The sequence below is a fragment of the Hibiscus syriacus genome, unplaced genomic scaffold (assembly GCF_006381635.1).
Source record: "Hibiscus syriacus cultivar Baekdansim isolate YM2019G1 unplaced genomic scaffold, ASM638163v2 tig00110384_pilon, whole genome shotgun sequence".
NCBI classification, from domain to species: domain Eukaryota; kingdom Viridiplantae; phylum Streptophyta; class Magnoliopsida; order Malvales; family Malvaceae; genus Hibiscus; species Hibiscus syriacus.
In genome coordinates this window covers 2,232-26,334 of record NW_024062715.1, presented here as the reverse complement: position 1 = coordinate 26,334, position 24,103 = coordinate 2,232, and the positions used below count along the sequence as shown (strand labels likewise).

Sequence of the window (24,103 nt, the reverse complement as noted above, 5' to 3'; positions counted from 1 at the left end):
CGGGAATTGATTGTGACATGATCCTCATTGGGGTCGTTTTGAGTATGTTTCAGTCTTTTGGCCATAACTTTGCTAGGTGTCAGAATCGCGCATAAGACCCCAATCCGGAAAGCTCTTTTCGACGCGCACGCTCTCCACATTCCATGTGGCCTTTTTTTCAACCTCAAATTCTGCCGTTTTCCCCTCCGAATCACTAGATTTAGTTATTTTTTACTATTTATGGTAATATTCGATTGTTAATTAGGAAGTCAATTTAAATCCGATTTAGGCCAGATTTTTGGGAGATTGCTTATTTTATCTCGAATTTCAATTTAGAGTGATTTTCGGTATTTTGCTATTTTTGGAAAAATTCGAATAAAGACGATTTTTTTGCTATAACAGTCCGGCTTGTGGACTGCTTTTTGCATTGTTTGATTTTATAATATTTTATTAAACCCTAGAGACTTTTTTCTCTGGTTTTTGGGCGAATTTTCTCGTGTGAATCGTCTGTCGGAACTAGCCTACAGGATAATCACTATTCTGTCTGGCGTCATTTTCCCTTATTTGGACTCTCAGATTGGATTTAGATACACAATTTATGTTTGTGGATAGTTTTCTCACATCGCTCAATTTTGATTTACGATTTTTCGGTGGTTTTTCAATATCTTGATCTTCGTTTGTAGTTCATTTACCGACGCCATCAGATTTATTCATATATACCTTTTATTCGAGTATATTTGGTTAAGTTTTTTAAACCTTTTTTATATTTTGTGTTAATAATTATAAAAAAATGTTTGATTTACTATTGTGATTGTAAATCTTATAATTTAGATATTTTTTATTTTAAATAAAATAACCGCTTTATTTTTTTCAAATAATAATAATATTAATTTATTAAATGCTATTTTCAAAATGTTATTTTTGGTAACTAATTTCCGGTAGAACCCAATATTAACATTTCCGTTAGAAAATAATGTTTTAGGTAGCGTTTTACCTGCAATGTTAAACATTTTAGATAGCATCTAATATTAACATTTTACTGTAGAAAAAATAAGTTTTAAGTAGCGTTTAACAGGAATGTTAAAAAAATAATAATGTTTCCAGTAATGTCTTTCCTTAATCGTATATTAAGGTTACCGTACTTGAACATATGATATTATCATGTTAATAGAATTCACTTTTCCACAAATATCTAGACATTAAATTATTTTAATAGTGCATTAATGACCTCTGTCGCGGCCGTCTTTTGGTTGGGCCCAGAATTGGGCTTCGACTTGGATTAAACGAATTGGATTCGCCACCGATCATTTTAAAACGATATTTAGATAGATCGAACACCATCTTACCTGATCTGTGTTTTACCATAAACGTGTTGGGTTCGGGAGTCGGTTACGGTCAAGGAAGGATTAGCACCCTTGAACCGCCCTTTCGGTACCAATTAATTATCGGTTGTCTTTAATTGCCAAAATTAAGAATTAAAATTAAAATTTAAAAAATCAATTCGAATAATTACCTTTGATCGATTAAAAATATCCCTAAAAATGTTAGATTTTAAAGGTAATAAAATAAAAATAAGAAAAAACAAAAAAATTAAAAATACACTAAAATAAAAAGGAAAAAATGAATAACTAAAATAAAAATGCAAAAATTAAAAAGGAAAAAAATGAATAACTAAATTGAAATAAATTAAAATTGATGGATTAAATTGGTACTAAAAAATGAACTGCAAAAGAAAAAAATATAAAGTTAGGGACCAAATCACAAGAAATGACTTTAAGCAAACAAATGAATTTCTCCAAACCTGAAATGACTAAAACAACAATTTGGCCCTAACCTTTCGAGACCAGGTTTCTTTTCGAAAATGCAACAGTGCACGCTTTTATGAAACCAAATTTCTATTTGGCTTAATTCTCCTCCCTCTCCACGAGATGAAGCAGGAAAGTGCGCCTCAGCTTTGGCTTCATCGTAATATTCAAGCACAACCTGGAGGCTCAAGGTGTTCTTCACTGCATCCGGATAGGCCTGAAAGCTCGAACATATGAGCATTGTCGACGACAAGAACAGTGCACTCGGCTGCTGGTTGATCTTATTAGCAACGTCGGTTTTAAATGCTTTATTATTAGGATCGATCTCCAGACCCTTCTCGTAAGCCGAAACAGCTCTTGGTATTTGTGCAAACCGAGGTGAGATGCGTCGAGTCTGCTGTAACCTTTGGACCAATCTGGTTTAAGGTCGACGGTTTTCTTGGCGTCGGATAATGCGGCATCGTATTGATGGAGGGAAGCAAAAGTGGAGGAGCGGTTGGAGTAAAGGACAAGCACCGTGAATCCCTTGCTTCGCCACATCAAGAGCCCACAGCAGGAATGAGTCATACACCACGCAAGTAACCAGGGTTTTTATCAGGGTGAACTTGACTTGCTTTTCGATAATAAGCCTTCTTGATCAGCAGAGGGAGGCATCAACATTGACACCCAATAGATCGTAAAAGAAGAATCTCCCATCCTTGTTATAATAATCCCTCGACAATGTGAGATGAGGAGGTTAAGCGATTGATTGATTGTTTGCAATGAAGTGGAAGATGGATAAAAACCCAGAGATCATTCATCGATATAAAAATAATAATAATAATAACTTGAATGGTATGAAAGCTAAAGACAAAAGAAAGAAGAGTTTACGTGGGGGAGATCCCAGGGTGTTCAACGGTTACACGTGTAGGAATGTGAGAAGCAGTAGATGTATAGAATGTTAAGTAAAGAATTTGTTGCAACGTCTATCCCTGTTGGCTTCGTGTGTGTCGTGTTGGCAGTGACAGGAGAAACGAAGATGTAAAAAAAACTCCAAACGAAGCTTCCTATCAATCTTCTTGGACAGCAGAGGGACTACCATTTCTTCCTTGAACAAAGACTCGCCGCCGCTTGTGGAAAACCTAAAGTGGAAGTGGAGGAAGTTCGTGGACATAGTGGTTGTCAAGGGAGAGAATCGAAGGGAATAACATGGAAGGCTTGAAACATGGGAAGTTATACTGAGGAGCTCGGGGTTTTCAAATGTAGCATTGAGCCCCTTCGCACACTTACCAGCCAAGCTTCTTCTCAGACTCCATTATCCATCGGAGGGTTACCCGCCTCCCCCTGAATGATTGGTCCTCATCATTAAATAACAAGCTTTTGGAGGGCCCCCCTAAGTTACTAGCTGATCTCCCCTCAAAAACAACTCCCTCTTTGATTTATGGTGGCATGTAGTGGTAGAAGGGTAGTCAACTAGTGGTGAAGTAGTGGGGTTGTTAGGTTGTAGGAAATGGTGGGTTGAACATGTAGCCTACAAAATTAAAAAATAAAAATATTATTATCAATAATAATAAATAAATAAATAAATAAATAATCATATGATAAAATGTTTTTGTAGACCCGGAGAAAAATGGGTGTCAGCTGTCCCTTTTTGCACATTTTTGTGTTAACAAGAATAGGGAAAAGATGAAAAAGACAACAAGTTTTTGTCTGGTTCTCTTTGATTTGAGACTTGATAGTGTTTGTTGTGACACTAAGTCAATCCATTGGGTACGATATTCTTCTTCGTTAAGTCAATCCATTGGGTACGATATTCTTCTTCGTGAAGTCAAAATCGTAGGTGAATCGGAAAGTGACTCTTTGTTGCCAATCTTGGTTGACCTTAGTCTTCTTCTCGATTTAAAGACCTGGGTGTGAAAATTTGATTGGAAGGTAGTTCTTTGCTGATGCAACGTGGTTGATACGCCCTCAAGCTGAAAGGAATCGAACTCGAAGGTCTTTGACAGATATCCCTTCTTGCCTTGAGCTATGCTGCAAATGATGGTGCCTTTGAGCTGAGTGGAGTCGAACTCGAAGGTCTTTATTGATAGATAACCCTTCTAGCCTTGAGATATGATGTAAATGATGTGCCTTGGAGTTGAGTGTAGTCGAACTCAAAGGTCTTTTGTTGGAAAATAGCCCTTCTTGCCTTGAGCTATGTTGCAAATGAACACGATATCCTTCGTCATGAAGTTGAAATCGTGGATGACATTGCTGCTTGTGGGCACAATATCGTTCATCGTGAAGTTGAAATCGTGGAGGGACCATTTGTTGTGAAGTTGAGCCTTGAATTGGATATCCTTCGTCGTGAAGTTAAAATCCAATCTAAAGATGAATGTTACTGGTGAGCACAATTCCCTTCGTCGTGAAGTTGAAACCGTGGATGGCCCCTTCGTTATGAAGTTGAGCCTTGAATTGGATATCCTTCGTTGTGAAGTTGAAATCCAATCTAAATATGAATGTTACTGGTGAGAACGATTCCCTTCGTCGTGAAGTTGAAACCGTGGATGGCCCCTTCATTGTGAAGTTGAGCCTTGAATTGGATATCCTTCGTCATGAAGTTGAAATCTAATCTAAAGATCAATGTTACTGGTGAGCACGATTCCCTTCGTCGTGAAGTTGAAACCGTGGATGACCCCTTCGTTGTGAAGTTGAGCCTTGACTTGAATATCCTTTGTCGTGAAGTTGAAATCCAAGCTTGTATTGTTTCGAGTCCAATATCCTTCACCGTGAAGTTGAAATTGGCTCTGAAACTTGAAAGTTTATTGACATACACTCATTCTTTGAGCTGGATATCCTTCGTCGTGAAGTTGAAATCTAATCTAGAGATGGATGTTGCTTGTATGCATGATTCCCTTCGTCATGAAGTTGAAACTATGGATGGCCCCTTTGTTGTGAAGTTGAGCCGTGGAATTGGATATCATTCGTCGTGAAGTTGAAATCCAATGAATGTTGCTTCGAGTCCAATATCCTTCGCCGTGAAGTTGAAATTGGCTCTGAATGAAACTGGGAAGCCCATTCGCCATAAAGTTGAGCTTTGAATTTGATATCCTTCGTTGTGACGTTGAAATCTAATCTAGAGTTGGCACGATTCCCTTCGTCGTGAACTTGAAATTGTGGATTTGTGGGTACGATATCCTCCGTCATGGAGTTGAAATCGTGGATGGCCTCTTCATCGTGAAGTTGAGCTTTGACTTGAATATCCTTCATCGTGAAGTTGAAATCCATGTATTGTATGTTGCTTTGAGTTGGATATCTTTCGTCGTGAAGTTGAAATCCAATCTCAAGAAAGTTGGTTTTAAGTTAGATATCCTCATTCGTGGAGTTGAAATCCAATTTCAAACAAATTGTGTCACTTCGAGATCAATATCCTTCGCTGTGAAGTTGAAATTGAATCTGAACGAGACTCGAAAAGTTATTTTGTCGTCAGACAGTCGCCACTTCGCTGTGAGGTCAAGCAACCACCATCAACTTTTGAATGTGCTTTTAGATCGAGTATCTTTCATCTTGAAGTTGAAACTTGACTCAAAAAGCTTCAAAAAATCATGTACACTAAAAATGATAAATGCGATGCTCTTAAGTATGTCTAAGATGCATGCAACATGAGTTAATTTTGTTTTATCCCTCGGATAGAGCCTCATTTTTGTCTGCTGGTCTTGTCCTTGGAATCGACCATGCCCCATTTTTTTCTCATGTTATTGGTAATGTCACAAGTTCTATATGATCTCTCGGACTGATTGACTTGTGTTGAATTATGTTTCAATATAACAAATTTAAAGGCAAAATGTTTTTTGACTTGAATTGAATTTATTCAAATTTTTAAAAAGGTTTCAAAAATAATTCAAAGTCCATTAAATTCGGATTTGATCAAAAATGCTAAAGGGTGTCAAAGTGCATCCATGCACCTGCCACTAGTGCATTGATGCACCTACCACTAGTGCATCGATGCACCATGTAGTGCATCCATGCACTTCATTTCGAATGCAATTAGTGCATCGATGCACCCTGCTGTGCATCGATGCACCCTGCTGTGCATCCATGCACCAAGGCTACAACAGCTAGTAACAGCTAGTTTATTTGAATTTAATGAAGGGGTATCGATGCACCTTGATAGTGCACCGATGCACCATATTATGGGCAGCCTTTTTGAGTAGAAAAAAAAACATCCCCAAACGGCTCTAAAACATCCCCAGCGGTTATATACATCAACACATTCCAAGTTATAAATACAAGCTAAGGACACGTGAAGAAGTAAGAGAACAACTATCCAAGCAATCAAACACAAGAGAAGAGTTTTTCATTCTTATTTCATCTTTCTCTTGTAAATTTTTTGATCTTGTGAGCTTAATTCTTGTAACACCTACCTTAGAGAGGTTTTCTTGTTTATATTCTTATACCTTTGTAAGGGGAAAGGTTCTAGTTTAGCCCGGAGAAACTAGGGAGTTGTAAGGTTATCTCTTTGTCCTCAAAAGAAAGAACAAATTAGTGAATTTGTTGGAAAATACTTGGTGAGAAGCTAAGGTAGTGGATGTAGACTTTGGTTGAGAAAGTCGAACCACTATAAATCACTGTACAATTCTCTATCTTTCAATCTCCTTACTCCCTAAACCCAAAATCATTCCGACCCCTCTTTGTAAACCATTTTGATTGTTGATTTGAGCTTACGAAAATCCCAACAATTGGTATCAGATTCTAACTCTTTAAGAAGGTTTAACCACCTTGAGACGATCCTCGAAGAAGCTCTACCAATTTCTGACGCAACTGACAAAGAAATGACTTTTTCCTCCAGTTGCTTATTATCTTGAAGAATATCCTATGATGGATTCACAACCGGTCAACAAGTCACCCTTCTTCAATGAAGCAAATTATGCACATTGGAAGAATAAGATGATGTACTTTATTCAATCCTACAATCTATGAGCTTTGAACTCAATCATGGACGGTTACTCTTCTCCACCCGGCAAGTACAACGATTGGAGTAGAGAAGAGCAGAAAAATTTTCAGCTTAATTCTAAGGCTATACATATTCTATTATGTGCTTTAGGCCCAAATGGATATGGAAGAATCTCATCTTGTTCCAGTGCCAAAGAGATTTGGGATAAGCTCCATGTCACTCATGAAGGAACCAACGAAGTGAGGGAATCAAAGAAAAGTCTTCTCAACCATAGCTACGAGAACTTCAAGATGAAACCCGATGAAGATATCAAAGCTATGACGGATATATTTTCCGTGATTGTCAACGGTCTCAAGGGATATGGAGAAGTAATCTCAAATGAGAAGCTTGTGAGGAAGATGATCTACTTTCTTCCAAAGGAGTGGCAATCAAAGAAGACGGCCATTATCGAAGCAAGAAACCTAAAGTCTCTCACTCTCAGCGAGCTAATTGGTTCCCTTCTCACTCATGAGATGATGGTGAAGAAAGATGAAGAAAGGGAAGAGAAGAAAAACAAGAAGAAGAAGGAGGAGAAGGAGGTAGGCATTACCTTCAAATCCACCAATGAAAGCTATCAAGATTCAAGTGATGAGGTGGATAAAGACTATGATGAACAAGAAGAAGAGATGGTCAAGCTCTTGAAGGAACTCAAGAGATTCATGATTTTCAAGGAAATGAAACATGAATCAACCAAGAAGAAGAGTCCCCTGATATGTTTCAATTGTCAAAGAAAGGGGCATGTCAAGTATGAATGTCATCTTCTAAAGAAAAAAGGGAAGAAGGCATTTATTGCATCTTGGAGTGATGAAGATGATTCCAATAATGAAGATGAAGTAGTCAACCTATGCCTCATGACCACTCAAGAAGAATTCGAGGTATCTTTTAACTCAAATGAATTTAATTCATTTACTTTTGATGAGTTACAAATGCTTAATAGGTGTATTTGGATTTGAGACCATAAATTCCAAATATACGAAATTAATTTCAAAACTCAAAATTAAAGATAATTTGATTTTGAAAGCAAAATTTGATTTTGAAAATCAAAATGAAATTTTGAAAAATAATTTAGAGCTTTCAAAAACAAAATAAATATTTAGAAAAAGAAAATTTTGAGTTAGGAGTTAAGCTTGAAAGCTTAATAAAAGAAAAAGAATTAATTTCTAAAAACAACCTATTATGTTTAAATATGGAAAAATGCCACATTGTCATTATCATGGTCATATGGAACATACTTGTCCTTTGAAGAAAGGAAACGTTTTAAAATTAGACAAGTATGGGTTCCGAAAGGAACAAGGGGAATTGAAACTAACGTTCAAGGATCCAAGCAATTTGGATACCAAAATCTACTTAAATGTCTCTTGTAGGTGTAGCAATGGTGATGAAATGATGATATTCAAGATGCTCTAGCCACACATGAAGAGGAATGGGTAACCTCTAAGCTTAATGTTTTTAATTTTAGTTATTTGGTTATTCATAGGATTTATGCATGCATGAGTTTTTGATTTTAAATGATTATGCATTGTTTTTAATCTCATGTATGTTAAAAAAAATAGTTATGATGAACATTTTAATTTTAATTTTTTTTAATTTTTAGTTCATCATAATAAAATTTTGGTCAAAATTTTTTTAATGCAAATGATATCTCTCTAACAATTGATATCAATTGTTCAAAAACTTTGATTTGATAAATTTTAAAATTTTGACCTAAATTTAATGTTTATGCATGTGATTTAAATGAAAATGATATATCTCTAACAATTGATATCAAAATTTTCAAATGCATAACATTTTTGGAAAACTTTATGCATATGCACTTAAATTCAATAATTAATATTGCATAAAGTATTTTAGACTGGGATATATTGAATTTTATGTACTACTAACATGTTTGTTATTATTTGTTGAAATTCAATTTTGTTTAAGTGTCAAGTTCTTAAAGCTAAATTTTGTTTGGAATGCATTTATTGAGGGGAGCTTTGATTTTTCAAATAAGTTTTAAAATGTCAAATTTACTACTTACTCTCCAAAGTTATTTTGAACTTCAAAGATTGAATTATTTTTTATATAACAAAAAGGGGGAGAAGTTTGGTTTGAAAAATTCAATTTCTTAATGAAAAAGGGGGAGCTTAACATTTTCATATATTTTCAAACAATTGGTAACAATTGATATCATTTTGTTAACAATTGGTATCTTTTTCTATAAACATTTTATTAAGGGAGAGTTTTGCCAAAAACAATTTTTCAAATGTTTTGTTATATCAAAAAGGGGGAGATTGTTGAATTATGTTTCGATATAACAAATTTAAAGGAAAAATGTTTTTGGACTTGAATTGAATTTATTCAAAGTTTTAAAAAGGTTTCAAAAATAATTCAAAGTCCATTAAATTCGGATTTGAGCAAAAATGCTAATCCATGCACCTGCCACTAGTGCATCGATGCACCATGTAGTGCATCCATGCACTCCATTTCGAATGCAATTAGTGCATCGATGCACCCTGCTGTGCATCCATGCACCAAGGCTGCAACGGCTAGTAACGGCTAGTTTATTTGAATTTAAGGGGTATCAATGCACCTTGATAGTGCACCGATGCACCATGTTATGGGCAGTCTTTTTGAGTAGAATAAAACATCCCCAAATGGCTCTAAAACATCCCCAACGGTTATATACAACATCAAACACATTCCAAGCTATAAATACAAGCTAAGGACACTTGAAGAAGTAAGAGAACAACTATCCAAGCAATCAAACACAAGAAAAGTGTTTTTCATTCTTATTTCATCTTTCTCTTGTAAATATTTTGTTCTTGTGAGCTTAATTCTTGTAAACACCTACCTTAGAGAGGTTTTCTTGTTTACATTTCTTATCCTTTTGTAAAGGGGAAAGGTTCTAGTTTAGCCCGGAAAAACTAGGGAGTTGTATTTGTCCTCAAAAGAAAGAACAAATTAGTGAATTTGTTGGAAAATCCTTGGTGAGGAGCTAAGGTAGTGGACGTAGACTTTGGTTGAGAAAGTCGAACCACTATAAATCGCTGTGCAATTCTCTATCTTTCAATCTCCTTACTTCCTAAACACAAAACCGTTCCGACCCCTCTTTGCAAACCGTTCCGGTTGTCGATTCGAGCTTACGAAAATCCCAACATCTTGTGAAAGGCTCGAAATTTGGCATTGTTCGTTCTTTCTTCAAGAGAGGCAAAATGAGCCTTAGCACCAGGACTTTTCACATTTGAGACTGTCCTGTTTGAAAATGTTTTTTCCTTTCTCTTATTTAGGAGGAAAAAAAGGATATGAAAATAGAAAAAACATTGCCCCTTAATTCAGACTTGCAATCAAATCAAATCAAATTATAAACATGAGTTCAAAGAATATCAAATGAATCAATAACTCTTTTAATGCTTTCAGAGTTATTGCTCTTTGACAAATATTCAAGTGGATGAGTTGGCTTTAAGTTGACCTAAGGTTTCAGCCATTTAAAAAAATGTCATTTTTCTCTGGCTTGGCATTTTAATTGGATGCGGACAAAATAACGCAACTAGCATTATCAATTACTAGACCCTCTATTTCGGTTCTCTAAAATCTTCCATTTGTTCAAGTTTTATAAGCTCTTCTAACAAAGGTAGTGAAGAAATATCGGTCTAAAATGAAATTCTTGAGTGCTCGTATGAATTTGACTATAACAGGTGTTCCTTAACTCCATTAGTCAATCATTACCGAAAATTTCTTGTTTAGATAATTTTGATTTAATTTTCCATTGTCTGGCTAGCTAAATCCATAAAGTCAGGGTGTTTAACCAATTGCTTTAGAGGGAAAGCATAATATTATAATCATTTTTATCAGGTTAACTGAAGGGTTCATCTTATCACAAGTCTTCAGCCTAACAATAGCAGTGGAGCAAACACCGAGTTGCCAAGTGTTCGAGCAATGTCATGGTTTGAACGCAATCTATTCATAAAGCCAGGGCTTTCGAGTTTCCTCTATAACCAATTGCCTTAGCGGAATAACTTAGTTTTTTACGGATTTAATTTCTTAAGATTGTCAAGAATAACCTGTTATAGTCTAGGTGTTTGTTGAAGGTTAAAAATTTCATCTTTAGAGTTCAATTTCCAAGCAACTGACCTAAACTAGATTCACCTATTCGACTACTCCATATGTAAAGATCATCATCATCATTAAACGTCTTAAACAAAACGTATAGTAATGTTATATGCAAAATATGCCTCATGTTGTCCGCACCTATGAACACCTAAATACCAAGCCTCTTTTTCGTTCCCTTATGAGAGGATAAGGCCATATCGGTTATTTGCAAGAGAAATGTACGGTGTTTGAGTGTATCTTTTTGAAGTAAGGTCAAAGTCCTTTTTATTGTTTTTGATCATGTTACTTTGTCAAAGATCTGTAACTCTGAATCATTTACAGATTTTTTAATTCAGTTGATATTAAAAAAAAATCAAGTTTGCAAATTTGATTCATTGCTCACCATCCTTAAAGTAACATAAATTTGTCCATATGAAAAGGAAGTTAAAAACATTACACCAAAAATATGAGAAAGTTCAAAAAACGAATTCAAACAGGCTTTTGCAAATGATGAAATGATCTTCTTCCTTATTTGGATGCCCCCGAGTTATTGAAGTCGATCCAGTTCTTGTTACGCATCTTCTGCACGATTCTCTTGAATGCGTAATAGTTCTCAATAGTGTGCCCTGGGACACCACCGTGATATTCGTAATGGGCACTCTCATCATACCACTTGGGGTATGGGGGGGCTTCATGGGTTCCACCAGATATGGTGACACTACGTGAGTGTCAAAAATTTGTTGGTAAAACTCTTTGTAGGTCATGGGAATATGATCGAAATGTTCCCATTTTTGATGAGACATGTGAATGTAATAAAAAGAGAAAAATAATGTGAAATATATAGGAATGCATTATGTATGTAAAGTTTGAGGCATTGATCCAAAAATGTGTCTATTATTAGAAATAATCCTTATTGGGGAAAAAAGTGTTACATCTTAGGAGACAAAAAACATTGTAAAGGTATAGACCCCGAACAGCTTTTGACAGATTGATTTGTCTTCTACCTTCGTCTATCACCGGTTAAATACCCTGTCGAACCACTCCGGCTTCTCTGGCTAAACTGTGCAAATGATGAGCTGCTTGCCCCAAAAAAGTCTCGAAGGACTGCATCTCTGACTTTCACTCTCTACTGAGCTTGTTCCTAACGAAAGTGTCGTTGGAGTCCTCCATCGATAGGAACTATCCGAAGCTTGCTTCTTGAATTTGTCAATAGTGGTCTCCAGCTTAGCTAGGGTTTCTCCATCTTGTTCTTGTTGTCTTTTGAAGGGATTCTCCAAGTCAGTAACTTTTTCTTGTCTTGCCCCTGCAACTTTCGCCATATCGTTTTGGAAAAGTTGACTTTTGGCGTGCTCGTTGGTCCATTCTGAGTATTCTATTACCATAGCTAGACTTCTGAGTTTTATATGTCTTGTATTATAACCCCTTTGTCCATTAATGCAGATTATTTACGTTTAACGAACATGTTTTTTGTGGATCAACACCTCTTTTGAATGATGTAAATGATAAAAAATGTAAAAAAAACAAAAATGAAAGGAAAACGTTGAGATAAGGATAATAAAAAAATGATGAAAATGAAAAGTCCTACCCTACATGATATCTACTTCACATGCTTATTATTCCTACCCGGACATGATCTCTATCCCACATGTTAATTTTTGAACTAGTCCTAACCGCATACATTTCTAGTTCACATGCTTTGAACAGAAAATAAAGCAGGAAATAGTTCAGACATCCTAGGGTTTGAAATGAGGTTTTGGTTGGGCTCTAATTCTTTGTAGTCTCCGGTTTAGGTTCTAAAAAGGTACTCGAGTTCTCCTTGCTGGTGCCCCCTTGGGCTTGTTAGACTCTTAGTCCTAAGCCCATTACAAGCTTATGTGGACTAAGTTAAACTCGAGAGGATACATTCCCTTATGCCTATGCGGTGAATAAATTCACTCGAAGATATAAGGTACATGAATCTCGAAGGTTACTTGCTAGGCCTGTGCAGAGAATCAATTCTCACGAAGGCGTCGCTTTCACCCCCACTTAAAAATGGTTCAGAGCTTGGGTATAGAGCCAGAGATAGAACTTTTCAAAATCTGAAATCATTGAAAAAAATGTCAGTACAACTATTTATTTGAAAAGTAATCAAAGGTAAATAATTGGAATCGAATAAATAAATTAAAATTAAAATTTACTATTTTCGCATAAAAAGACAACCGAAAATTAATTCTGGTCTCACTCACTTACCTGTCCCCAGCGGAGTCGCCAAGCTGTCGTTACCGTCTTTCAGTTGGGCCTGGAATTGGGCTTCGACTTGGATTAAACGAATTGGAGTCGTCACCGATCATTTTAAAACGATATTTAGGTCGATTGGACACCATCCTACCTGATATGCGTTTTACCAGAAACATGTCGGGTTCGGGAGTCAGTTACGGTCAAGGAAGGATTAACACCCTTGAACTGCCATTTCGGTACCAATTAATTTATCGGTTGTCTTTAATTGCCAAAATTAAGAATTTAAATTTAAATTTAAAAATTCAATTCGAATAATTACCTTTGATCGATTGAAAATATCCCTAAAAAATGTTAGATTTTAAAGGTAATAAAATAAAAATAAGAAAAAACAAATAAATAAAAAATACACTAAAAATAAAAGGAAAAAATGAATAACTAAAATAAAAAAATGCTAAAATTAAAAAGGAAAAAATGAATAACTAAATTGAAATGAATTAAAATTGATGGATTAAATTGGTACTAAAAATGGACTGCAACAGAAAAAATATAAAGTTAGGGACCAAATCACAAATGACTTCAAGCAAACAAATGATTTCTCCTGAAATGACAAACAACAATTTGGCCCTAACCTTCCAAGACCAACAGGTTTCCCTTTCGAAAATGCAACAAAGGGAAAATGCAACAGTGCACGTGTTTTATGAAAACCAAATTTTAATTTGGCTTAATTCTCCTCCCTCTCCACGAGATGAAGCAGGAAAAGGCACGCCTCAGCTTCGGCTTCATCGTAATTTCAAGCATAACCTGGAGGCTCAAGGTGTTCTTCGCTGCATCCGGCGATAGGCCTGAAAGCTCGAACATATGAGCATTGTCGACGACAAGAACAGTGCAACTCGGCTGCTGGTTGATCTCATTAGCAACGTTGGTTTTAAATGCTTTATTATTAGTATCGATCTCAAGACCCTTCTTGTAAGCCGAAACAGCTTCTTGATATTGGTGCAAACCGAGGTGAGATGCGTCGAGTCTGCTGCAACCTTTGGACCAATCTGGTTTAAGGTCGACGGTTTTCTTGGCGTTGGATAATGCGGCGTCGTATTGATGGAGGAAGCAAAAGCGGAGGCGGTTGGAGTAAAGGACGAAGCACCGTGAATCCCTTGCTGCTTCGCCACATCAAGAGCCCACACAGAATGAGTCATCCACCACGCAAGTAACCGGGGTTTTTATCATGGTGAACTTGCCTTGCTTTTCGATAATAAGCCTTCTTTATCTCAGCGGAGGCATCAACATTGACACCCAATAGATCGTAAAAAGAACAATCCCTCATCCTTGTTATAATAATCCCTCGGCAATGTGAGATGAGGAGGTTAAGCGATTGATTGATTATTGCAATGAAGTGGAAGATGGATAAAAACCCAGAGATCAATCATCGATATAAAATAATAATAATAATAACTTGAATGGTATGAAAGCTAAAGACAAAAGAAAGAAGAGTTTACGCGGGGGAGATCCCAGGGTGTTCAACGGTTGCAACGTCCATCCCTGTTGGCTTCGTGTGTGTCGTGTTGGCAGTGGACGGGAGAAACGACGATGTAAAAAAAACTCCAAACGAAGCTTCCTATCAATCTTCTTGGACAACAGAGGGACTGCCATTTCTTCCTTGAACAAAGACTCGCCGCCGCTTGTGGAAAACCTAAGTGGAAGTGGAGGGAGTTCGTGGACATAGTGGCTACCGAGGAGAGAATCGAAGGGAACGACATGGAAGGCTCGAGACATGGGAAGTTATACTGAGGAGCTGGTTTTCAAATGTACCATTGAGCCCCTTCGCATACACACCGGCCAAGCTTCTCCTTAGACTCCATTATCCATCGGAGGGTTACCCGCCTCCCCCCTGAATGATTGGTCCTCATCATTATATAACAAGCTTTTGGAGGGTCCCCTAAGTTACTAGCTGATCTCTCCTAAAAAAACAACTTCCTCCTTGATTTATGGTGGCATGTAGTGGTAGAAGGGTAGTGGACTAGTGGTGTAGTAGTGGGGTTGTTGGGTAGTTTGTTGGAAATGGTGGGTTGAACATGTGACCTACAAAATTAAAAAATAAAAATATTATTAACAATAATAATAATAATAATAATAATAATTAATTAATTAATCATATGATAAATATTTTTGTAGACCCAAATAAAATGGGTGTCTATAACCTCCAACATGTTGGAATATTGGCATTGCTTCGCCTCAAATTATAAATGGGAACAAAAAAATTGTAAATTATTTAAGGGTATGTTTGTTTGGGGGAAATCAATTACGGAATTGGTTTTCCTCGAAATCATGTGTTTGTTTCACGTAATTCATTTTTCGGAAAATATTTTCTCGTGTTTGTTTACGTAATTCGTTTTCCGAAATATGTTTCAGTGTTTGGTTGGAGGAAAACTGATTGGTCAACATAAAACATTTTTCTGGTCAACAGAATTTCTCGTGTTTTCTGGAAAATGACTTATAGTCTGATTTTCCGTAAGTCATTTTCTGAACTTTTCACTTCAAATAATAAATACTCAAAATAATTTTATTTTATGAATTTATTAATAAAATATTTTAATATCATTTTAATCAAACTATTAATTATTAAATATTAAAATATATTTATTAATATTTCTAATAATAAATTTTAGATTATTTATTAATTTCGAAATAATATTATTAAATTATTAATAATGAATAATATTATTTATATATTTAATATTAATAAATAATTTAATAATATTTTAATAAAGATATTTAAAATATACTAATTAATATTTTTAAAATATAATATAATACTATTACTTTAATAAATAATTAATATAATCTATAATGTTTTTTATTCCAATAAAATATATTAATATTAATATTTTTATTAATATTTATTTAATAATAAATAAATTATTTTAATATTTTAAAAATAATAATATTAAGTTTTATGATAAATAATATTATTTATTGTATTTAATATTTGTAATAAATAATTTTTAAAAAACTCATCAACTAGTCGAAAAAAGATTTAAACATATTCCAAACATCGTAAAACATTTTCTAGATGTTTTTCAAAATAATGTAACTCATTTTTCGGAAAACATTTTCCCTAAAACGTTTTCCAAAAATATAATTCATTTTCCACAATTCAAATTCCAATAATTCATTTTCCATAATTCAATTTTTAAAAAACCAATTATAGCCAAACAAACAAACCCTAAATTCGACTCGATTAATACTCAAATTGAATAAACTCAATTCAAATTCTAAATAAATTAATACAATCTACTTGATACTCAACTCAATTCAAATATTTTAAATTAAATTATTAATAATAGTAGCATTTATATGTTATTTTTAAATGCATTATAAGAATTCCATGTACTTAATGTTCAAGTTCAACTCAAGCTTCAATCGAGTTAAATGTAAGAATGTTTCGAATTCAGTTTTTTTGAACTCGAGTCAAACTTTGATTTTTATTTCAAGTCCGAGTCAAACTTGATAAAGATCGTGAACTTTGTTAAATCGAGCTCAACAATACTCAAGTTCAGGTCATCTCCTTTGCAGCCCTAGATCCACCACCGACTGAACAACATATGCTTACCTTTTCCATGCTGTTATACCGTCACCTCAACAATGCCATGGTAAAGGCAGAGGTTGTAGAACGATTAGCCTTCAATTCATACGCATACAAATCTCAGATTCCTGTGTATTATGTCTTCTAGAGGAGAAAAAGCACCATACGAGAAGCTATGCATCTCCTTCATTAGACTGAGATAATAAAAAGCTCACGCAGAAAAGAAACGTATAAACAAGCTTCCTCCGTCACCAGAGGAACCCAAATAAATATGTAAAAAAATATAACCACAAATGTATAAACTGCAGTCCAAGACTTAAAAATCAAGAATATAGGGTTCTCATATGGGGTAAAACTAAAACGAAAGAGGAAAATGAATCTTCTCTCAACAATATAGGTTGTGGAGGTTAGTCCCAAGTCCGGCAGCTCCTAAAGAAACTCGACCAGTACAAGGAAAATTGAGTGCATCGAGCAAAAAGAAACCAAAAGCTTCAAATCTGAAACCCAGTCCTATATGCCTCGTCACACTTAACCACCTGCATAAAATTGTGAGAGAGAATTATAATAAACAGTTAAGAGGCGAGCGAAGACGACTAGTGAGTTCAACTAGACAATTGCCTTTAACAATAATCATTTTCGGCATTAGACTCGGACTTGATGCTAATATTCAATTTTGTGACAATGAAATTACAGGATTGTCACGTGGTATCCGGATTACAGAAGCAACGGATGGAAAAGACATTCGGAACTTATCATTTATGAGTTATGACAAAAACCAACTCCTGGATAAATGTTATTAGCCGCATTAATTTTGTAATCTCAATTCAGCTGGCCATCAAACAGGAACTGTTGGGCATATTTGGCCTACATCTTCATACTAGTAAGTCATGCTTTCATCAAAGCTTTCTTGAATAGGTTTCTGAATGGGTAACTGACTTTGTGCTAAGTTTGCTCGAATAGGTTTTCGATACATTACAACTTTAATCTGTGAAAGACACATGTCTTGTGATGTTTGGACAATGTCCTATTATTTTCATATCAAGAAATTACGAGGGCTCATTTCTGCAAGGATATATACTACAATCTTTTGCTTATCCGTTTTCATACTTGATTCCCTAAATCCAAAACTTTCAATTAGGAATTAGGGGCTGTTTTATACGCTTATATGAGGTATAAAAGACATTCATTTACTCATTAGAACAAAATCCAATTGAAGAAACCATTTCCGAATTAGCAAAATAAATGCATTTTAAATAGCTGAGATCACATGCTTGAGGTGAACACCACCAAACCATAAACAGTCCCAATTAAATAAGGCAAAACCCTAAAAAAACACAAAGAACCAATCTAGCCAGCATGGCATGCTTGAGGGATGGAATGTCGGTCTACTAAATCATTAGGACACAAATTCTATGATTTGGCTGTTGCAAAACTTTTCCAGAGAAGTTACAGGAGTAATACTTTCCATGTAGTATGAGCAAAAATCAGTTTCAACTTTCAACACAGAATAATAGAAGAGTTGCATAATCTAAATTAATGCAACACAAATGCTTGCATCTTAGTCTCTAAACTTGAGCAATGCAAGCAAGAGGCAGAGAGAAGGAATTAAACTTACCTACTGCATCTTCTTTTCCTTGTTTGAGGAAAATGGAAGCTTACTTAAGACCGTTTCATCAATTTCCTGAACTGTGCTTGAACGATTCTGTCCGCTACAGAAAGTTTTTTCATCGATTTGATGCTGGAACTTATCATATACCAACGGAACAGATAGAATGAAATAACCACTGCAGAACACATCTAACTCATAAGCACTTTAGAATAAAGTCAATGGAACCATCAGCGTTGTAGAACTGAAAAGTGTCACGAAACTCACCCATATAGACCAGAGTGAGGAAGTTGACGAGACTACCAATGAATGATACAAACCACAAGCCAACAGCAAACTGAGCAATAGGCATTTCAAATTTTCCAGTCAAGGACAACTAAAGTTGTATATCAATCAAATAAACTGATATAAAGCTAGGGGGGAAAAACCTTAACCTTAATAAAAAGTTTCAAATTCCTGTCAATCGTAATGTCATGTGCAATCGCCAATACACAATTAATCCATCCGTGTAACTCATCAGAAACCATTCCAATAGTTCTCTCAGAATTTCCATATTAGGAATCGGTGGCAAAGGTCTGCATATGAAAGTAGAATCACTTCCATTTTCTCCTAATAAATCCTCATACAACAAAGCACGAAATGGGTAACCAGATAGTAAGGAAAGATAGAAGAGCTTTAACAACGGAGAAACCTGTTGAGAAGTGAAGCAGATTTGGCCCAAAGAAGAGAACAACAACAAAGAGCAACAAAACGTTGGCCACAAAGGTAAGAAATCATAACCAGCTATTTCGAATAAGTAATACATCGTCGTCGCCGAGACTAACAGCATAGCTCCGCCACACCATCTTCTCCACAATAGCAAATCAGCAACTACCAGAAAAGCATAAATGAAATTAACCCATACTCAAAAACCAAAATTAAAATAATCAGAATCATATAAGCCAAATAATGAGTTGTTGAACAATATCATTAGACTGGGAATATTAGTATTCCGAAAAGAAAGAAAAAAACCCGGGAACACTCATATATAGAAATGATCGTGAAACGTAAATGGAAGTGAAACAGATCTATCGAGAAATGAAACGAGATGCTGCTTCGAATACATATAGAAAGAAGAAGAAGAAGAGAGGAGACCTCGGCCACCACCAAGCGCTTTATGAACTGATGTGCGATGTGAAAGGTTGGAATCTCCCATGGGCGGGCGGTCGCTTGTTTTTCGTTTCTTCTGCAATTGATTTTAGAGAAGAAGGGAGAGAGGGAGAAACGAAAACGAAGAGAAAAGTTTCTGAGGAAAGACAAAAAAGGAAGAAGTGAACAATCCGAAGAACGGCAGAACAGGCCGGATCATGTGGTTAAATGAGCTTAAGCCTTTTCTCGAAGATGGGCTCACTCGGCCTACTATTTCTTCTCTCTCTATTGTCCTGGCTTGACTTTTATGTTGTTTTTTAGGTTAGATTATTACCTAACCGTGATCTATGTTAGGGAGGATTAATTTTCCCTTCCTCGATCTAAAGACTTTACGAGGAGGTCAAGCGTCACGATAAATTTAGGAATTAGATCAAGCGATTAAATCGTTTCTAGTACAATCATTATTGGTTTTGTTGATAAGACAAATAGATTATGTCAGTCGTTATTGGTTTGTCTCTACTTGTTAATGAGGATAATCACTATCAGTGATTGTACGACGGTTGATTTATATCAAAATCCTTTATTTTCACGAGTTTCATGAGGAAAGAGAAGAGAAAATGGAAGAGACTAGTATAATGGTTATCTCTATCTCTCACTCTTGATCGAAAAGTTTAATAGTGATTCTTAATAGTGGTATCGGGTATAGGTTCATGATAACTACTCATAAATTGACATACTCATTGATTTTTCCCTTGACAAATTACATAGTGTCTGCTAAAGGTCATGTCAAAAGATCGCGTCAAGAGATCTTGACTTCTTATTGAGTGTAGAACTCATGATTCTTTATGTTTGGAGATGTTCTCTTAAGGTTCTCACTTCGAATGAATTTTCTAAAGACCTTGATATGTGAAGGAAATGTGCAGAGAGATTAATCTTACAGATCAGATTTGGACAATGTACAACATGGGTATTTGTTGTAATAAAAAGATATGTTGTTTTGATCGTTAGAGGCATTGTTTTCTTCGATTGTTTAAGAGGGATTTAGGATAATGGGCCTATGTCCTTTGTTCATATTATACTTTTGCATTGTCACATTATCTGAGTGAAGCTTTCTTTTTTTGTTTGGATTTGTTTGTCACAATGGTAAAGAAGAGCATCACAACAAGATGTGAAAAAAAATTAGAGGAGAAAGTGGAGGTGAACCGCCTATTTTTGACAGGTGGTGGTTCCTTCAAATACAAGACTCGTAAAATTAAGGCTAGGAATTTGTTACTAAGTCATTTATAATATAGGAAAACTACAAATTTAAATTACCATTCCTTTCAATTTGCATCTATAAGGACTATGGCGATGGTGCCAATGGGATCCAGAGTGATTTTTCCTTCTTGAGTTTTATTTTCTCGTGCGAATTTGTGAAATATGAGTTTGAATACCTATGAAGTACTGTCGAGTCCATTGGTCGGGACCTCTTGGTGGATTCTAATATGTTTATTGACTTTTTATCGAGAAAGAAGTGGTTGTCTTCTATGTTTGTATTAAAATCTATTTATTAATAGTGTGGGAACAAGGTTGCATGGAGCTTTATGCTTCATATAGAGGCGTGATAGAGGTTTAAGATTGAGGATCTTATTGTATGTTAGACCAGTAAGCTGAAGCTGAGCTTGTATCATTCTAGGTTCGTCAAAGTGACTCGAAAGTTACCTAGATGGTTTGACTTCCCTCTCTAATGAAGTATCTTCGATCAGTGGGCAAGGACCTGTATATAGGATCAGGAAATGAGGAAATGAAGCTTTTTTTTTTTGTAATAAAGAGGTGGATGACTAGATGTCTCAAAGTTAATCTTCATCATAATGTTTTTAGATATTCCCTTAAGAAAAATAACCCTATCGGGTTCAAAGTCAGATATGATTTGATCGGTAGGGAAAGTCCTCTAGTGTTATCGGTCGTAGAGACATTTGGCTCTAGGAGGGCATAGAAAAGTTGGTGAGATATTATAAAGGATGGTAGAAAAGTATGAGGATGCTCTACTCGTCTTCTGTTGTTTACCCTATAGGCCTTAGCCAGATAGATGTTCGTCTAGGTTTTGCTAAGGATTTCAGGCCTAATATTGAAATATCTAGGAAGAGGAGACAAATCAAGAGTTGAAAGGTTCTCTTGATGATGGTTATAGTGGGACGATATAGTATGGTGTTAGAAATTTCAAAGCAGAAAATGATTCAAAGGTTGTTATAAGAAAGATCAATTGGACAAACTCGACTATCTTGAAGGATGTTCCTAGGTCCCCTTCTATTCCTTTTAGTTATGAAGAAAGTTAAAAATTTCATTAGAAGTTTCTTTTAGAGGTAATCCTACTAGGGTTTCACCAGATCTAGAGTTAGATCAAAGACGAAGTGTGATTTGATCCTTGTAGAGATATTGAGTACGGACTCAACTGTTAGATTTGTACAAGTCGGGCTAAAGAGAAAATGTTTCTTCATGAGTTTGTGAGTAAAAGGAGACTCTTCAAAGCTAGTAAAGAAAAGCATGACTTTTGAAGGAAGTGGTAAAGGTGAGAAAAATGAGTTTTGGAACTATTTTTGATGAGTGTTCATAATCGGTAGTATTGCTCGTTAATTCTTCGATTTTATGAATTATTGCTACTGATTGGTTGTGTTATGCTTATTTTCGTGCAGGGTCTTGCTTCCAGAATTAGTGATAAGGCGCATTCTGTATTTTTTTTTATTATTTGTCATGGCTGGAGACATGGGCATAACTCTGGCATGACACGGTCTGACGTAGCAGTTTCTAGAAGGTCCAATCAGCAACGGGTTCTAGAAGATATACATAGCTTGCCTTCTGGAAGATGGACGAAAATAGTTGCATTAGGAAACTAGTTTAAAGTTGAATTTAGAAAAAGACAATTATCTTTAGGATATTTTAATTTCTTTGTTTATCCTTAGGCTTTGAGAGGCTATAAATACCCTCTTAGGGGTAAGCCTAAACTCACTTATCAGATTACAATTCTCTTCTTCTTTCTAGTTTTATTAAAGCTTTCTCTTTTTACTTTTCAATTTTTTATTTTCTTTTATTTTCAAGCTTTGTTTTTAATATACTAAATATGACTTTTGTCATGCTTAGCAAACTTTTTCATAAGCCGAGAGCTGAAGCGATGATTCAATTCCAACGGAGAATTGAACATATCCTTAATATCTTCGGAATATCTCTCTCAATCTATGTGCTTATTTTTCAAAATCAAAACAGTTTTTAAAATCAAAGATAGACTTTGGTCTAGATTTTTGTTGCGATTAAATGTGGGAGGAAGATTCGGCTTATAGAAAGCACATTCGACTTCATGTGAACACACTTGGTGAGATAGCTTCACCAAGGGGGAATTGAGATCGGAATTGACGGTAATAAAAGCAACAATCGATTCGGTCGCCATGAACTTAAACGGTAATTGATCTACGACAATTGATGTGATTATACCAATTTCCGTAGCCGGAATCAAAGATTGCCTTGGGTATTTTCTATACAAAATAGAGTCACAGGGATTGCCCTTGTAGACAAAGTAACCGACGTGAATCCCAAAGGAAAAATCTAATTCGATGATCTAAAGGAAATTGAGTCAAAGCGAAGCTTGAGGCTATTTTTACCATATCTATTTTTCGACTTTAAAATCATTACTTCATTTTTTCTTCAAATCGCCTTTATTATTATTTAATTTTTTTCCAAACCCCCCATTTACTACTTTCACGCCTGGTTAAATAATTCAAACAGAAAATTTATAATTTTCTAAGTCCCTGTGGAATCAACCCTTACTTTTCTACACTACGAATTTCCTTTATTTATTTATTAATCGATAGGAAGGATTTTATTTGACATCGAAATGACAGTTGTCAATTGGCGCCGTTGCCAGGGACTTCGCCAAAGTACTTTTTGTTTGCTTTTGATTTATGACCAGGACTAATCCGGACACATTAGTGGAGTACGACCTGGAGATCGAAGCCAGAGCTAGGATATTTCACGCACAGACGCTTCGGGAAAGAGGAGACAATAATCAAATCCAGAAGAAGAATTAATCCAGGTGAAATACGTTAATACAAACCAATTCCGATGGTCGATCATACCATCCGAGAGTAGCCGTGGCAACTACTGAACAAAAGCCTTTGTGCATTGATTTTCCCTAAGGTGAAACTCTGTACAGTTGAAAATGACCATATTCATCTCTCCCTACATTCCGCGGATTACCGAACGAGAATCTAAACAAAGATCTCACGGAATTTCACATGGTCTGCTCTAGCATAAGACCACAGGGAGTAACCGAGGACCAAATCAAACTTAGAGTTTTTCCTTTTTCCTTATCCGATTCGGATAAGGAGTGGTTATTTTATCTTCCCCCTAATTCTATTACTACATGGGCTCAAATGACTCGTCTTTTTCTTGACAGGTTTTTCCTGCGACAAAAGTAAGTGAACTACGAAAGAAGAACTTGGAATCAAGTAGTTTGATAGAGAGTCGCTCTATGATTACTGAGAGCGGTTTAAAAAGTTATGTTCTAGTTGCCCACAACATGGGTTAACGGAACAAACCCTCCTTCAATACTTTTATGAAGGATTAACTCCCATGGAGATGAAGATGATCGATGCTGCCAACGGTGGAGCCTTGGTGAATATGACTCCTACTGAGGCTAGGGACTTAATCTTCACAATGGCCGCAAACTCCAATAATCAGCGCAAATAATGAACATCCTCGAAGGGTTCATGAGATAAGTTTCATATTCCTTAGAA

At 35.6% G+C, this 24,103-nt stretch overlaps 1 protein-coding gene across 1 annotated transcript; it reads right to left on the bottom strand.

The window, feature by feature from the left end:
* Positions 1-18,053: 18,053 nt before the first annotated feature.
* LOC120122071 (reticulon-like protein B10) lies at positions 18,054-18,760 on the bottom strand. Its single transcript, XM_039141315.1, has 3 exons — positions 18,644-18,760; positions 18,477-18,546; positions 18,054-18,387 (listed from the first exon to the last, which is right to left on the bottom strand). The coding sequence occupies exons 1-3, from the start codon at positions 18,734-18,736 to the stop codon at positions 18,263-18,265; spliced, it is 288 nt and encodes a 95-aa protein (XP_038997246.1). The 5' UTR covers positions 18,737-18,760; the 3' UTR covers positions 18,054-18,262.
* Between the last annotated feature and the right edge of the window lie 5,343 nt (positions 18,761-24,103).

What these genes read in the sequence shown, in the direction of transcription:
- LOC120122071 (XM_039141315.1), bottom strand. Translation starts at nt 18,736, where the DNA reads ATGGTTTCTGATGAGTTACACGGATGGATTAATTGTGTATTGGCGATT. An exon ending in ATTTGAAACTTTTTATTAAG is followed by an intron (nt 18,547 to 18,643) that starts GTTAAGGTTTTT and finishes CCTATTGCTCAG; the next exon opens with TTTGCTGTTGGCTTGTGGTT. An exon ending in CCTCACTCTGGTCTATATGG is followed by an intron (nt 18,388 to 18,476) that starts GTGAGTTTCGTG and finishes TGTGTTCTGCAG; the next exon opens with TGGTTATTTCATTCTATCTG.